This window comes from Falco peregrinus, chromosome Z (assembly GCF_023634155.1).
Source record: "Falco peregrinus isolate bFalPer1 chromosome Z, bFalPer1.pri, whole genome shotgun sequence".
In the NCBI taxonomy this organism is placed as follows: domain Eukaryota; kingdom Metazoa; phylum Chordata; class Aves; order Falconiformes; family Falconidae; genus Falco; species Falco peregrinus.
In genome coordinates, this window is record NC_073739.1 from 2,866,198 (window position 1) to 2,883,029 (window position 16,832).

The following is a 16,832-nucleotide window of genomic DNA, read 5'->3' on the forward strand; positions in this document are numbered from 1 at the left end:
CAACACAGTTCAAGAGAAAAATAGGACAGATGTAAAAAGTGAGGAAAGAAGATTCAGACAAAATGCTCTTCCATACAATTGATTGTGCATAATTCTAGATCTCAGACATGATTTATGTTTTGTGTTTAAAGTCATGGTAGGTTGACTCCAAACATCAGCTAAGCCTCACACAGCTGCTGGCTCACTCTGTTCCACCAGTGGGACAGGGTAGACAATAAGCCGAGCAAAAGTGAGAAGGTTTGTGGTTGAAATAAAAACAGTTTAATGAGCAAAGGAAAGAGGGGGACACCCCCAAGCCCCACAGAGCCACCACGTGATGGGAAGGCAGTCAGTCACCGCTCCGCACAAGCAGACCAATGCCCAGCCAGCCTCTGAGCAGTGGCTTCCTTCCCCTAAAATCCCTTCCCATCAGTGAAGACAGGTAAATCCATCCCAGCCAGGCCTAGTAGAAAAGTCCATAGTATATCGGTCCACAGCATCTACATCATACTTTATTTTCTGACATTTTCATAAGAACGTGCTGTATCAGTTTTTAAGGGGCCTTTGATCCTGCTTCAGTGGATCTCATATATATATTTTATGCCCAACAGTGTGTGTACTTAATTGTATTTATTGTGGTCAAGGCAATACAATACATTTCTCTACAGCTCCCACTGACCTCTTGCAGCATCCCAGAAATCCAATATATTTCAAGATGTTCACTTAGATTGCTTTTGATTTTCCGGTCTGATGCAAATGTTTAGTGACCTTTCCTACCATCTTTTGAGGGCTGATATCCTTCATCTCGTCATGTGGCCGTCAGAAATGTGCCTATTGACCTATCATCTGATGTGCAACCTCAGATAACCACAATGCATAAGCTTGTAAACCAGCGAGAAAGCAGCATCAGAAATGTTATTATGATGAGCAGACTGTGCTGTGACCATTCCCTCCATTTGCTGTGCCTCACCTGTATTTTGCGAGGTTATTCATGCTCCCCATGCATTCCCATACATGTGGAGCCTACTTCTGAATTAATATATATACTATCTCAAAACACAACTGGTATTGTTACTAACAAATACTTTGTAAAATATATTTTGCTGCACTCTTAGCAAGCTAAATTGTGAGGCCAAGACACATTTCCATGTTCTTATGTTTAGAGGCATTTAAATATATATATATATATACAGCTCCCCAAATGCTGATACTGATCTGTATCATTGGATAAATTTGTGATAAATGCACAAATGTGATATAAAGCTTATACAAGACTTATACAAGTCTGCCTTTTATGTTTTAATCCAAAGCAGTCTTTTAAATTTAAAACCATCCTAAAGTATATTTATCTATTAAGAAAATAATGCACATTTAAAAAAAGAAAATGTATTTTTATTGGTACAGTTTTCTTCTATTTTGTCCTGATTTATTTTGCAAGGCTTATTGATCACAGGTCACTTAGTGACCTTAGATTAACCTCCTGTTATTTGAATCTAAGGTACAAAGCAAGTGTCGTTGTATGTACCACAGAAATATCAGAGACTACTTATTTCATAATGATGTAGAGTGTTGATAGTCATGTTAATCCCTTGAGCTCATTACCAACAGGTATGGGAGGTTGGACAGTGATAAATACTTGCTATTCTGAACAAAATTACTCATTACTTTCTCTCATTGTCTTTATTAGAATTCCTGAGGATCTAAATTATGAAGAATGAGAGGAAAAATCTCTTTTCATTCCTTCAGGAACTGGCCCTGTGTTTCATGAAAGAGTTTCAATTTATAATTAAAAACCCAGAAAGATTCGAGATGCGTATTTTCAGAAGTCTATGACTGAAGTGCTAATACTCAGCCATTATTCACCAAAAGGAATCTTCTTGTTGTGTGCACCATTATATTTTCATTTTTATAACTGGTAGAGATATGTAATCAGGAAAAGCTGCAAGATCTATTCTGTGACTTTTCTGTTGGAAGACAATACACCATTAGTGTTCAGACCGCACATTTGGCAGACAAGGTACCTGTCATCAGTGCATACTCAGGGATGGTTTTTATCTCTAAAAGACAATTTTTGGTGAAAGAACAGAAGCTGAAATGGATACGAAGCAAAAGCATGTATATCTATGGGCTTATTCTGGATCAGTAAGGAGTAAACCACTGAAGCTCCATCTCTCATAAGTACGCAAAGCTTTAAAATTTTCTAAAAATCTCATTGTTTAAAACCTTTTCTGTGTGCTACCTTAACCTCTAGGCTTCTTTAGAAATCGAAATGATACATGAAACTAAAATAAGACATTTCGGGGAGCAGGCTGTACAGCAAATAAAGTGAAGAGAGGGGAGGGCATGAGCAAGCACTGGCTCTGCTTTGGCATCTCCACGAGAAGCCTCATAGCAGGTCTGCGCTGGAGCTGGTGCTTACCTTTTCAGAAATCAATTTCCCTGTGTAGGAGTGGAGAAGAGAGGATAAGGATTGATAAAAATAACCCCAGAAATCTGACTTAAAGAAAATGAAATTGGCAGTTTACATTTCTGGTGCTCATTCAGAGAGCAATAGTAAGAAATAGAAAAATATTTTTAGACTTGTTCAAACCTTTGCTTTTTTATCTGAAGGAACAAAGGGAACACATTGAAGGGAGCACAGCACCACAGTTGATTTTGCCAGAAACAAACTCACCTACCACAAAGACCCTGCGAATGCATCCAGGAAAATGCCGCATCATATCTCTGCTCCGTGTTTGCTGTCAGTGAGGCTGAGATAAGTTATATCTCCTTCCAGGTGTTGGGATATAAGTGCTTCATAAGTGACCTCATTTTTCAAAAGTTTTATTGTTAATTTTGAAGACTAGACAAGGTCATACTGGTTTTACATCGTTCTACATGATTTAAGTATATACAAAACCATTTGAATATTACACAGCTTGAAAGGTTGCAAAGGTCATTTTGTCCAAGATACTTCTGTACTTACTGACACATCAGAAGCCAGCACTGAATATTATAGTTCATATTTGTTGTATAGCAAAGATACACTCATTTAGTATCCTTAGTCTTCAAAACAGACACTAATTTGTATGCAGCCATTCCAAAAGAGAAAGTCAACCTCAAAACCAGAGCCAGTTAACGTGATAAGCCCTTAACAGAACACAATTAAAACCGAGCCTCGTGCCAGTGCTGTATTTCCTAGGCTATAAACGTAGCACATTACAGAGCTACAGAAAGGTGAAGTGTGCCTACAAACTTAACTGGTTCAGGGTGAAATTTAATTAGGAGAACATTTCCAGTCTTGTTCAATGCCATTGTTGCAATTAATACTGAAGTCAAGGTTCACCTCAGGGTGTTTCTCCATCCCCTCTTAAAGGGGCGTACCCCGTCCCGCACTTATGCCTGGTTTTGGGGTGCTGGTTGCTTTCACAGGGAGAGTACAGTTGTGTCAATTTATAACTCGTCCCGTATGTCAATGGTGTTCACCAAGACAAGAAAATCCAATCAAAGGAAAAAAGTTTAATTCCAGACCATAATCTGATTCTCATCTGTTTTGTTAAATCTGAAGTATTCCGCAGAGATCAAGAGTTAATTCAGATTTTTACTGCTGGTACTGGGAGCAGAATTTGGTACTATGGCTGCACAACACCATTTAAAGAAAGCTTCTTGGTAGCTAAGGAATAATTTACTTAGGAAAAGCCTCAGTATTTTTGCTGAAATTCTAAGGGCATCAAATATATGATTCTTTTATACATTATCACAGAGTGATATCACGATGTATGGAGCTTTCTGTGCAGGTTTCGAAGACCGCTGGTGGATGAAAGCTGATACAGGACATAAGGATGAAAATACTTAATTCGAAATTAATGCAAAATAAAATTACTATTTTAGGTCTCATGACAACACAATTTTTGTATGCAGATGAATGGATAACAATTACATTAATAAATCAAGAAAGATTAATTCAAAACCAATACTGAAGCTGCAAAAGATGAAAAGCATGAAAAAATCACTTAAGAACACAGAACATTTCAAAAGAACATTAAATCAAGCTGTTACACTAAGCAGCCTAATTTTCTGAAATGGCCTTCCATTTTTTTGCATACAGTTGACTAGTGAAATAGCTGCATGCTGTTGTTCATATCATTAATTAAATGTAGGGTCAATAGCTCTCCCACAACAGGAAAATGGTTTTGGAGCTTTTTTAAATACTGTGTGTGCCCTAAAGATATATTACTTTTTAAAATATATTTTTTTAATTATCATTTTTTAGAGCCTAAAGTGCAAAACATGGGCAGTAGGTAATTTAGGAATACACTTGTCCTCCATTATTCAGAATTTTTTTACTCTTTAGAAGTTCCATCATGATTGACTTTCTCTTTAAAATTGCTCACTATGCTTGAAGACCACTCCATATATACATCATTAAGGAATGCTGTTAACACAGTTACAGACAAGACAGTAACAGTCTAGTGGCTTTTGTTATGCAGCACAAAGTAAAAAATAAAGAACTAACTTAGCAGTGTTGCACAGGACCTCAACATTTCTTACACATACTTTTACCTTTACAAGACTCTTCTTTAGAAGTCTTTACATGTCTAAGCCTTATAAAATAAATACTTGTATAAATACAGTTTAAGGATTAAGTCATTTTATAGAGGCAGGGTGTTCTGTTTGTTAAAACGTGACAGTTTAAGTGACACTATCAGAAAACCGCCACCAATATATCCCCAATTCTTGTATGTAAAATTCCTGGCTGCTATTCTAGAGTCTTTCACAGTTCAATGGATAATATATTTTGTCTGTGGTGGAGAATGTGTGATTAAATGCAGGTTTTTGAAATCCAAACGATTTTGTTTCCAAAGTAAACTTCGCCCTTTGCAGACTGTGGGCCAACTAGCCGTTCGCCTGGGAAGCAGCACCCAGGTTCATACTTGTTTTGGTGAGAATGTAACAATGACAAAAAATAAGTTCAGTGAGGTTTGGTACAACATGCAGCTGTCTCTCTCTGTATATATCTTTCTATGTGCCCCCACCTCCCCCCATCAGCATGTTATGAAATTAAAAGGGTGGCAGTAATCCCAAATGCTGTCATTTCAGGTAACAGACAAAACATCCTCTTGCTCCTTGTCCCAGGATTTTTTTAGATTTATGTGCAGTCATACAGCACTTTATTCCAAGGAAACTTGGAGTGCTTTACGAAGGTTGGTATCGTTATCTGTATTATCATGGGAAACTGAGGCAAGGGGGAGAATGTCCCTCCTACTGCTCCACTTTTCCTCCTAAAACCTACTTTTTAATCTGGGGTCCACACTGGCTGTCATGTTGTTAAAATATAATGTATATGAACCATTCCTGTAGATGAGCTATGATAAAACCCAGCCTCCTCGTGACTCACGGGCGCATGTCTGAGAAGATGCGGTTGGGAATGGAGGGTGCCAAGGGCCCAGCTTTGGTGAACTCCTACCACACCTCCTGGCTTCATGCCTGGGAGGAAGGCTGCGATGGCCACCATAAGAAGAGCCCACCAAGCGAGTTTCCTGGCAGTAAGGGAGTCATTCCTCCTGTGTGTCTTTTAGCACCCGATTCCTTTGCCTCACATTTACCTCCTCACAGAAATTAAGGAGGTATCTGAAAGAAGTAATTGGGCAGGCAGCTCCATCTAGGGTTGTGTGCTCACCCCTGGGCAAGTCACAAAATGGGCTCGGGATTTCTGATGCGCTGTGTGCCTTGAACTATGTGGGTGCTTAAGATGAGATACCACAAGTACCCTGGTGTCTCATCTCAACCTCCTTGAAAAAGCGCATCTCAAGCAGAATTAATAAACTTTGGCAAATTAATTAACTTCATAATATACTGATAGCAGGTTTCATTCCATATGCAAACAGGTCACCTCTTTCAAGGAAAATAACATTGTGGTGATGCTAAACAGAAAAGATGGAGGTCATGTCTATAGCATGCAAAATAGAGAAGGAAAATGGGGCTACTTAGGAGAACCCTTTAGGTGCGTGGACTCTGCTGTTTAGATGAAAGTGATGAAAGGTAGCTTGTAACATCAAAGGTACTGTGTTTTACAGTACCACGGAGTATCTTCCAAAATATATGTCATAAATACTGACAGTGTTTGATAGGCACAATTACTATAATGCAGTCATCCCCAAGTAAACTTATTGCTAAAAGCTGCAGTATCACTTTTTGCAAGTAAGATGACAGTATGATTTATGGAGAACTTGTCAGCCCAGTGTTTCTAAAGCTGCAAATGAGCTTTGTCATGCGATTTCTCTTCCCTTGTAAAAAGGATGCTGCTGTTTTTCCCTAACACGTTTCAACTAGTGTGAACAACTCAAAGGAAAACTAGAAAGATAATTCCACAGCAGAAGGGACAACACTAACAGATTTGAAGGACAAAATCGGATTGGATCATTGAAAGGGCAGGCTTAGACCTCCTTGCGAAAGACAGTTAGCGGCCTACCATAAAATGAGCACTTGTTCGTGAAAAACCCACTCAGCATCCTACAGGCTTTGCACAGTTTCTTCTATGGAGGGACTTTTAGCTACACCAAGAGCGGCGATGCGTGACGGAGGTCTGCCTCAGTCCTCCACCGTGCAGCCCAGCAGCTCTGACCGCAGGGTGATCCTGCCGTACCACGACCACGGGAGGATGCGGATGTGCCGGGCGTGGATCGGAGGGTCGATGACGTTCTTACGGTGTGTGTCATTGTCAAAATTTCCCTGGAACACCTGAAGGGCGAGTAACAAGAAGATTTAAGGTGGTGTGGCTTAAGGAACAGCTGTGGTACACTCCTGATGTCCCCCGGCATCTCCCTATGCTGAATTTTGAGCACCTGGGCACCTGACTGATACTGCAAAGAGCACCCGCCCTTGCTGAGACCTTGGGATTTCATCGCATGCCAGGGACCTTGGAGCTGGTATAGGCACGGCATGCTCAGCCCTGGTGCAGATCTAGCCTTCGATTCTGCTGTTCTGCCAATACCCAGGGCCCAGCTCCAAAAGTTACATAAGAATCATTAACATTTAAAAAATTAAATGCCTTTTACTTGGCATTTTCATCATGTCAAATTAGTCCCAGGAGATCCTGTTATTGTTTCCAACAAAATACCATTAATAATTAAAGTTAAGAAGAATTTTTATTGTATCACTTATGAATGCAGCTTGGATGCAACTGTGTAAACCCCTGTAAAGTTGCTGATTATCAAGGAAGCTATCTTCTGTCAAACAAAAGTCAGCATACGAATTATGGGCATCAGTCTGTGACCAAATTAAAAATTCTTGCACAGTATATTGCATATTACAGTACTATTTCCACTAGTATGGGTTAACAAATACATAAGTGAGTTCCCAAACATCTGTCTGTGTTAAACCAATGCTGGATTTTTCCCCTGGCAGCCACCACTTAAATTCAAAGGCCACAGCACCACTTTTGGCAAAGTGATTGGATTATTCCCTTGGGATATTTTCAGGTTTTATGGGAAATGCTCATTCTCTTCAAATGTCAACCAATCAACTTTTCATTTATAAAAACTGAATTTGATGGCTTTTTGACTTGAAATGAATGAGTTTCATTTGCATCATGCAGAGAAGAAATACCGACCTGCTGAAGAAGTGCTTGTATGACTGAATTAGTGTGGAAAGACAAGTTTCCCAGAAGTTCCTAGGTAAAATGTCAGAGGTTGAACTGAGAAGAGGCTGATCTACTATTTTAGCCCTTAAGCTGCTTCTTCCATGACATGTTTACAAAGCACTGTATGAAAATCTGCACTTTTGGGTCTCTGTGCTGCACCTTTTTGTTGAATTTTGAAAGCTTCTCTCGAGTGCTATCAATTTGGCATCTTGAACAAAACATGCATCCTCCACAAGTGATGGCCTTTCACAAGTGATGAATTTCCCTTCATGTCTGATATCACACTAACAAAGAGATGGGAGCATTAAAGCACCTAGAAGTTAAGATAGATAGATAAAATTGCAGACAGACTGACCACAGAAATAATAGTGTTGTGAGTCTAAGGAAAGAAATGTATTTACCACAGGAGTAATTTTTTGTTGCATAGTGTTGATTAAAACAGCTGGAGCTTGGGCTAACAAGGTTGCACCTGAATTTGAGTTTCCTTTGTGGCAATACAGCATACAATAAAAGGCAGTAAGCTCGTGAGTAAAACTACGAATTGGCACCCCCTAACGTAAAATATGTAGCTAGGAAAGCTTAAAAGTAATTTTTTTTTCAAATTGATTTCTTGCACATGTATGTTACATATCTGTTGATATTTTTTACCAAGCCAGATGATAATCAGTGCAGAACTGCAGACAATTCTTGCTGCAGAACTACTGGAAAATTCTCTTACTTTCTATTTTATTTTCGCTACAGAATACGTATTTTGAAGGTAACATTTAAATGAAGGCATAGAACAATAAACGTTGTTTGCCAGAACTCTTCTATGGCACACGTGTAGCTATGCAAAATAAATAATGTGATGCAAACCAAGCAACAAATACAGCTGAAGAAGGTGGGATTATGTCATTTGCTTAGAGCAGGAAAGCAAGAATTAAATTTTCCTTCTCATACATAATTTTATTAGCATTTGAGGTCAAACTAATCACTTTCAGAGGCTGATTTATGCAAATCTTGAATTCACCTTCCCTCAAAATTCAAGTTCCGGTTTCAAGAAATTAACTCAACTTGGTAGATCAGGAAAAGGATTTCAGGGAAATAAGTTTACCACAAAGTAAGGGAAGCTTTGTCAGCATCCACAAATGTGACCTGCATAAAACAGTCTAAGTGCAAATTTACTGGATTTTTTTTTTTTTTTGCCCAGTGGAACCATGGCAAATTCCTTATGGGAAAAAAAGTATTCTTTGTCACTCTTCATTTTACTTCAGCCTAAGTTCACTAAGTGACACTAATGGAGTCAAGAAACTTGGAATGAGCAGGGAAGACAAAGGACAAAACCTGTAAATCCAACTTACCAGTACAAAAAAAGCTACTTCTGTAGCCAAAGGTAGTTTTTCTTTAATTACCTTTTGCTTTAGGCCAGTCAATACAAAATGAACCACCTAAGGAATTAAAAGGTCTTGGAAGAGCCGGTACCCTCATACCATAAATGATCACTCCTCACATTTGTTTCTGAGAAGGTTGTTACAGTCTACAAAGCCTCTGAAGACTGTAACTATTTATTAGCATTCAAGAAGTTGATGTTGGAGTTACAATACATAGCTCTAAAATTTTTCAGGTGAAAAAAATGCCCAGTGATGGTAAAACAGAAACTGATTAGTGGTTAAGGAGTAAAGAGCAGAGTGTAAGTTATTAAAGTGTCAGTGCATAAAGCTGGTGCATATTTTGATTTTGAGTTCTGGGTGGTGCAGGTCTGGTCCTGCCTTATCTCAAACAGCAAATGTACAGAGTGAAGCAGCAAGATGGCCACAAGCACAGAATAATGTCCTTTTGCAAATTATTAAACAGACTAGGTCTCTTCAGCCTAAAAGAAGATATGATAGATGCCTATAAAATCAGGTGTGGCATGGACATAATCAATAGCAGACTATATTGCAGCATCCTCTTACCAGAGACACTAGGGGACAAGGAAAGATACCAGGTTATTCTGAGCCACCTCAAGGTCATGATTCCCCAGACAACATGCCATTAAACTGTGGCACAGTTTCCACAGCCTTTAACTACTGTTAACGGACAAGTAAATTGCTAGGGGCAAAATCAGCAGGGGCTATTAAAGATACAGACAGAAGGAAGCTGGAGGCTGGGGAAGTACACTGGGGAAGAATAACAGCCCTATGTTTTTTAATTCTTTAGTCATCTACTGCAGGATGCTCCCTGCCTCTGACAGAGCTTCAGCCTCCCCCAGCCCAGTGGCTCCCACAGCGCAGGGCGCCTCTGTGGGTAACGGTGAACCAAATTTTCAAAAAACCCCAAACTGACAACCCTGTTGTAGAATGTTAAAGATTTTACAGTGGGTATATCTAGTTATGTCAGCCTGCATACTTAAAAGGTGTATCTTGCTAAAACATTTACCCAGCAGCTTCAGCAAGTTTACACATACACACCCCCCCACACACATATGTGTAGCTCCTCTAGTCTCTTACAGCTGCTATTAAAATAAAAAAGTAGAAAATGCATGCTGTTGGTACTTTTTAAAGTATGATAACTTATTTCATGATCAGTTTGTGCAAAAAAGGATGAAAACCTGGAAAATGTTTACTGAAATTCCTTGCCAAAAGGATTTCTGAAGTATAAACAAGCCTTGTTTATAATTGTGTCCAACAAGCAATTTGGATGTCTTGCCTTCAAACATTCACTGAGAATTTTTAATATAACTAAGTGGTTTATGGCTCAAGCAGCAAATCTGAATAATGACAACATAAATTGATTCAAATTTTAAGAAGAAAACTATATATGTTTTACGACAGAATTATTTAGAAGAAATATCTGAAGAACAGCAGCTTGGGAAAAGTGGAATTTATTACAACTGATGTTTGCTTTGCTCCAAACATGGAGCTGGACCAGGTTTTATGGCACATCCACAGGACTCATTAATTGGTGGCTGCAGTGGGTAAGATTGTTTGTGGTGCTGTCTCAATGGATGTGCACGGAGCGTGAAAACCCAGGGAGTCTGATTCTGCACAGAGAATCTTTCTGGATCTCCTGTCTCGCAGAAACTTAAATTACATGAAAAGTCTGCATCAGCCATAGCATTATTGGTTCCTGCTATTTACAATAACGGATGAGATTTGAGACTTTTTAATAATGAAGCCTCAGATGGTGAAGTCACTACGTTGGCTGCTGTACCTTAACCGTATTTTTTATTCTGAGAAGAATATTTTAAGCACATTATTTCATCAAACCTGTTCATATTAAAGGACTATTTTTAAAGAGTAGCTAGACCTGGGTTCTGTATGGAGTTTGCTTCCGTGCAAAACATCTCAGTGTTTGGACAAATAAAAGGAGCACTGTTCATTTAAAATCTAAAAAGAAGCTGCATGAAGAGTAATTATTGATAGTCATACTCCTTTATTCTGGAAACATTTTATTTCCTCATTACTATTCACTGAAGAAGACTTGCTTAAACAAAAGAGGGAATTTGCAGACTTGAACAGCCCATTTACTTGCTTTGAAATTTTTTGCTCTTGGTGTAGAAACCTTTTCACCATGAAGAGTTACAAGTGAAAACCAGTAGGTAAAAGGTGGTGAAGGGTGTCTTGATTTCTCACCAGAAGCAGAGCTACTGTTTACAGGCATACTCCACTCCTCGGAAGATACTTTCCACTCTAAAAGACTGGGGAGGTTTGTTTTTTTTTTAATAAACATATGTAAACACATGTACCTCTGTGTGTGTGCACGCACATGTGTTTCTGGAGTGATTAAGTGGAAAAAAAAGACATTCTTTCTTTTCAGCCTGCTATACATAAAGTCTCTGGGTGTAAATTTTCCGCTACCAGTCTTAGCCATCTTCCTTTCTTCTTTACTGAGCACTTCTCCCAGGACTGGCTGAGGAATCAGCAGTTGGTTGGCACGCAACAGAAAGCTATGCAAGAGTCCACTGCCAGGAGAAGGACCGTTTTTTTCTCTCTCCGTGGTACATAAGAATATGTATTACATGACCTTTATTATTTGTTCAAGATACCAGGCAGACAAAACTTTCAAACTTGTGAAACAAACTATCGCATTCTTGCTACTTTTTTCACTTGATCTATCTACTGATGCTACTAAATTGGGAATTTACTCCACTGTACATAGTTCGTAAGTGCTTTATGACAGAAGATTCAAAGCCAAGAAAAAAGAGAAATATTTTAAAGACCAGCCTCCCTCCCAAAATGCTTATAGAAATGCAAGGTAAGGACTGTTAATTTGAGGATGTTGTCTTCCTTCAGCTCTTAGTGTGCTGCCAAGGAGAGAGATATGTGTGCTAGAGATACGACTTAGACTGGGTATAACTAGATTTTCATCTGATACAAATCATGGTAACTCAGCTGGAAGTAATAGAAGTCACTCATAATTTAAACGAGTGCAGAAAAAATATATTTACTGTTAGATTAAAATATTATTTAAAATAATAGTATTAAATAACAATAATGTAAATAATACTAAAAAGAATGTTCTTTAACTGTGCCAAGTATGTGGATTATGTGTAGGAATTGAACCTGTCAATGTAAACCAGGTATTATGATAACGAAACATCATACAGAAAAACCATTAGCAAATCTAGCAGACAGATGTTTCAGCTGACATGATCTAACTTTTAATTTTTAAGTAGGTTCCTGTCTTCTGTTGCTATGGCAATTAACTAGACATGCAAAGCATGTAACTTATAACTCGTTCATAATTTTGTGCTCAAATCCAGTGGCCATTTGCATACTGGATATTGTCTGCTGGCAGTTAATTGCACTGCTGATGGCTTAAATAATGACTGATGGTGCTGCAGACTGCTAGGCTACTTTAGGCTACTTTCAAATGTTCTAATCTTATTCTAAACAACAGCCTCTAAAATGTCATTTGATGCTGCAGCTGGCTTTGAGTTATCTACAGCAGGCTGTGCCATTTATAAATCACGTGGAATATGATTTTTTTAAAAAAAAAAAAGGTCAAATATGGTTTGGATGCCCTTAGCTTTGGAGGCATAGTGAGATACTGACCTCTAGTTGAGAAAAACAACATAGCCATTAGCTCTGGTCCTTTTTAAAAAATATGTATTTGCTTCCTACTTGCCAGCCTGTAATGTAAATTATTTTGCTTCTTGAAGACAACAGGAAAATCTTTCATATTTTCCATATTTCAAACTATTTAAAATTAATGAGAAAGGCCTAATTTTTTAAAGACATGCTTTTTTCCCCCAGTACCTTTTTGTCAGCATTCACAGAATTTCAGCACAGATGTGAACTGAAATGACTGGCTGTTAAAATAGCAGGAGCCAAACAGGAGGTGCAAGAGCCACTGTTCTTGGAACAGCTTTTCCATTTGAAATGGTGCAAAGAACAAAACTGAACACCATATTTTCTTCTGTTTTAAACAGCTAATTTCTTGCAAGTTGATCAAAGATACAGGCTGCACACAGCGCGCTTGTGAATAAAAGATACCATTTTTTTTCCTTTGTAAAATAACTTCACAGATGATGAAGAGGCAGAATTGAATAGCTTCAGATATTCACCGAGATCCACTGATACATTAGGACTCATCCTGTAAACTGTTTAACAGTCAGATGTTCAGCACCACACAGGATTAAGCTCTCGGCTCTTACTTCAAAGCATTGTAAAGTCACAATATTCATCTGCAAGTCATTATTACCAGCCTACCAACATCTCCAAAATTTGTGGCTGAGACATTGTTTAGCTTTCCTTTTCCAGAATGTAAAAATGACATATTTTGTTAGGACTTTAAAAGCAGTTATTTCTCTTTTATCCTGTCTTCCTTTCCCTGAAAGTTTTTGGGATCATCATTCTCCTAAATTATCGGATGACTGTACAAGGATCAGAGGATGAGTACAGAATGGGTAAATTGTCTGCAAAGGAAATAAGAAATCTATATATTCTATCCTTCATAGAAGAAATCAAGATGTTCAGTTAATATATAGATTGAATGAGGGTAAATAATGAATAATTTATGGTTGCTGTTGTTGACAGTTGCCAGTATCTATCTTTTATCTCCCTTCGGTGTCTCCTGGGGACATAGAAACATTTCATGAAAAGTTTTCACTTCGCTGTGAAAACATGGTTTCTTCTACAGTCATCTCACATTTTGGGCCAAATCTTGTATCTTGACTTAAACTAAGGGAATTGCTGTGGATCCTGTGCAAAGATGTTACTATCAGACAGGACCAATGATGCTATTTCTCTTCTTCTCCCTGTGGATGAGGCACGGCATTGCTTTTTCTTCTGTTGTTTTTATTTTTTTCACTTGTATTTTTGTTCCACTACACTTGCCAGAGTGCAGCCAGTATTTTTGGTGCTATACACATCCAGTGGACAAATCCTATGAGAGCACACTGCATCAACACACACCTATCTGGAGCAGTGGTGAAGGGTTTGGTGTCAAACTGGAAGGTTTTACTGAGTGATGCTCCATGCTTCTGCCCGAATGCAATTTCTGTATTCTGAGTAATGAAATGGATGATGGAAATAGATTTGCTTGTTAAAAGTGCAGATGTGGCCAAGGCTTTCCCTTTTGAAAGGTGGGATCAAAATTCAAAGTGGTCTTGGCCAACTGGAGAAATACACAGAAGAGCAATGGTGTAATTTTATAAGTAGCAAGCCAAACATTAGGAAGTCATAACCAATGTCACAGGTACATGGAGAATGATGGAGCCGTCAGTATGTCTGTGCTAAAGACTGCAACAGTACAAGTTTGGGAAGCCAGACTTCAGGAAGAGCTGGTCCAAGCCGAATGCAGAATGATCTGAGGCTGAGAAAACATACCCTTTAAGGAAAGACTGAAGGAACTGACTTTTTTTCCCCCCCCCAAAGAAGAAACTGAGAAAAAATAGGTTAACATTCCTCAGCTAAAACAAACTATCTGAAAAGATGAAGATAAAATCACGTTTTGTGTGTCCTTTGAGGACAGGGTGGGTGTATTGCAAGGAGGCGGATAAGCAGCTTTTCCACTTTTAAGGATATTTAAACACTGGAGTAGACTGCTTATATTATAGAATTTTAATCACTGGCTGTTTCTAAGAACATATTAAATAATAATCTGCTGGAGAATAGTGCAGGATATGAGCACTGTGTGAGGTGAAGGATGGGTGAATGTGTTAAGCCTTAGTTCTAACAATGAGCTGTTTGTACTCCTAGGGTGGCTGGAACGGATGTGGGGGTTACTGCATCCCATTTTCTGCTGAGAAGACCTCAGAAGGGATGGGAGGAAAGGAATGTAGTCTCTCCACAGGTCAAAAGGTACATGTCTAGGTCCTGTCTTGAGATCCTTTCCAGTCCTGCCTCCTATGAAGTTTTGCCAAGTTCACTGACTGACAGCTAGAATCTCTGGAACGTCAGACTCTGTCATCAGACTTTTGACTTTTCCAGACTTTTGCCATATGGAAAAAATTAAAAAGAGTAAAGATATTTTCGATTAATGTTTGCGTATCAAAGTCTGAGGACTAGACTCATACCAAGTGATCTTTTTTATTTTGTACAAATATAAATTCAGCAGTTATAACTTCCAACTTCCAGCTACATGTATTTGGTCACATTCTGCTATTACTTATGTGATCATCATAATATGCATCTATTTTATTCTTAGGGATGTTAATCAATATGGGACATGAGATGTTTTAATAAGACAATGATTAATAAGAGTTTTCCATTGCTCCTAATGGAATATGCATATAGCAATTAACAATCCAAGTGATGATGAAAGCAAAAATAATTTAATTTGCCTTGGCAAATGTTATAAATGTGTAGACTGGAAGCGTGCTTTAGGTGAGAGTGCATTTTTTTGTAGATTTGCTTGTGACTGTTACTGTGTTTCTCACTGGAGACTTGAATGCATGTTCTTTTTTCCACTAAAATGGATGCAACAGTTTGCTAATAGAAGTTTGGCTTGGAGAAGACATTTCTTCCAAGTAGATCTTTTGCTTCTGTTTTTAAATGCCAGGGGTTTAAAATGGGATGTGTACAAAGTACTGAACTGGCTGTCATTTATATTGAATGCGCTTATGGTACATCCACAAAAGGTGAGTTGCTTGTTTCCAGTTTTTATCTGACAACCAATTATACCAGACACGTCCGTAATCATTGCTGTCAGGACCTTCTCAGCTGGACGACTAAACCAACTGATTTTGTTTTCTCAATCTAAAATCGTTTAGAATTTTATGGGGAAAAATCTCAGTGCAGGATAAAGCTACAGTGAACTGCCGTTTGGCTTTTAAGAGTGGGCCTTTACAGAGTCATATTTGGATAATAATCTTAGAAACATGTCTATGCAGACACACACACAATTATGTACCTACTTAATCCAGAAATTTAGGACACCTTCCCCTAACAGACGGGTGTATGTACCTTTGATTGATCATTTTAAATCAGTAAAATTTAAGAGATTAAGTTATCTAACCCCTCATCAATAGATCTACCTGTACTCATACAACACATATCAATACATATCAAAAGCTTTCTCATTACCTCAGAAAATTGAATTTAAATGCCCATATGAAGGGTAATAATTTTTTAGTGAAGAATTTTTGTTTATTTTAAGAAAACAAAGTACAAGTGGGAACATTTTTCACCCCGAATACAGATGTTAAAACCACCAGATTCAAGATATACATTATCAGATATATCAGCCATCTGGTATTTTTATTAATGCACCTTTTGTTTCAATCAATCAGAATTAATCCCACTAAGATATTTAATAAATAATTCACATTTTGTCAACTTGTTTAACATTTCCCTTAAGCAATGCATATGCTGTAATCTCTTTCTTAACAGATTATATTATGGATAGCAGTGTTATACAGTTTAAAAGAAAGGTATAATGAATAATATCCTAAATAACAAGACGAAAGTTAAATGCTTCCAGGTAAATCAATTAGAAATCTATACTTTCTCTATGCCTCTCATTAAATATTTGCAAAGGAAGTTGTGAAAATTTTTATATTTTGTATTCATTTAATAGTGTAATAAAAAATAATCTTTCCATCGGGTATTTGAAATCTTAGTGATTAATTTCCAGGAAAAAAAGTATCAATCCAAAATGGCTAGGTAATGAGGTACACTGAAGATGTGCTTTGCAGAAAACTACAGAAAATAATGCATACTTACCAAAATATGCACCAAGACACTGTTTTTGAATATTCAAATAAACCACTATTTATATACCTTCTTCTCTAGAGTTAAAGGAAGAAATAATTCCAATAAATGGAGAA

General features: G+C 37.9%; 1 protein-coding gene across 2 annotated transcripts in view; it reads right to left on the reverse strand.

The window, feature by feature from the left end:
• Positions 1-2,786: 2,786 nt before the first annotated feature.
• The window catches only part of EDIL3 (EGF like repeats and discoidin domains 3), a 257,246-nt gene continuing 243,200 nt past the window's right edge, over positions 2,787-16,832 (reverse strand). For both annotated transcript variants that reach the window (XM_055791610.1, XM_055791609.1), the window contains one exon: positions 2,787-6,699. In XM_055791610.1, coding sequence (XP_055647585.1) covers positions 6,550-6,699 — 150 coding nt within the window. In that variant the 3' untranslated portion in view covers positions 2,787-6,549. The remainder of the gene's footprint in view (positions 6,700-16,832) is intronic.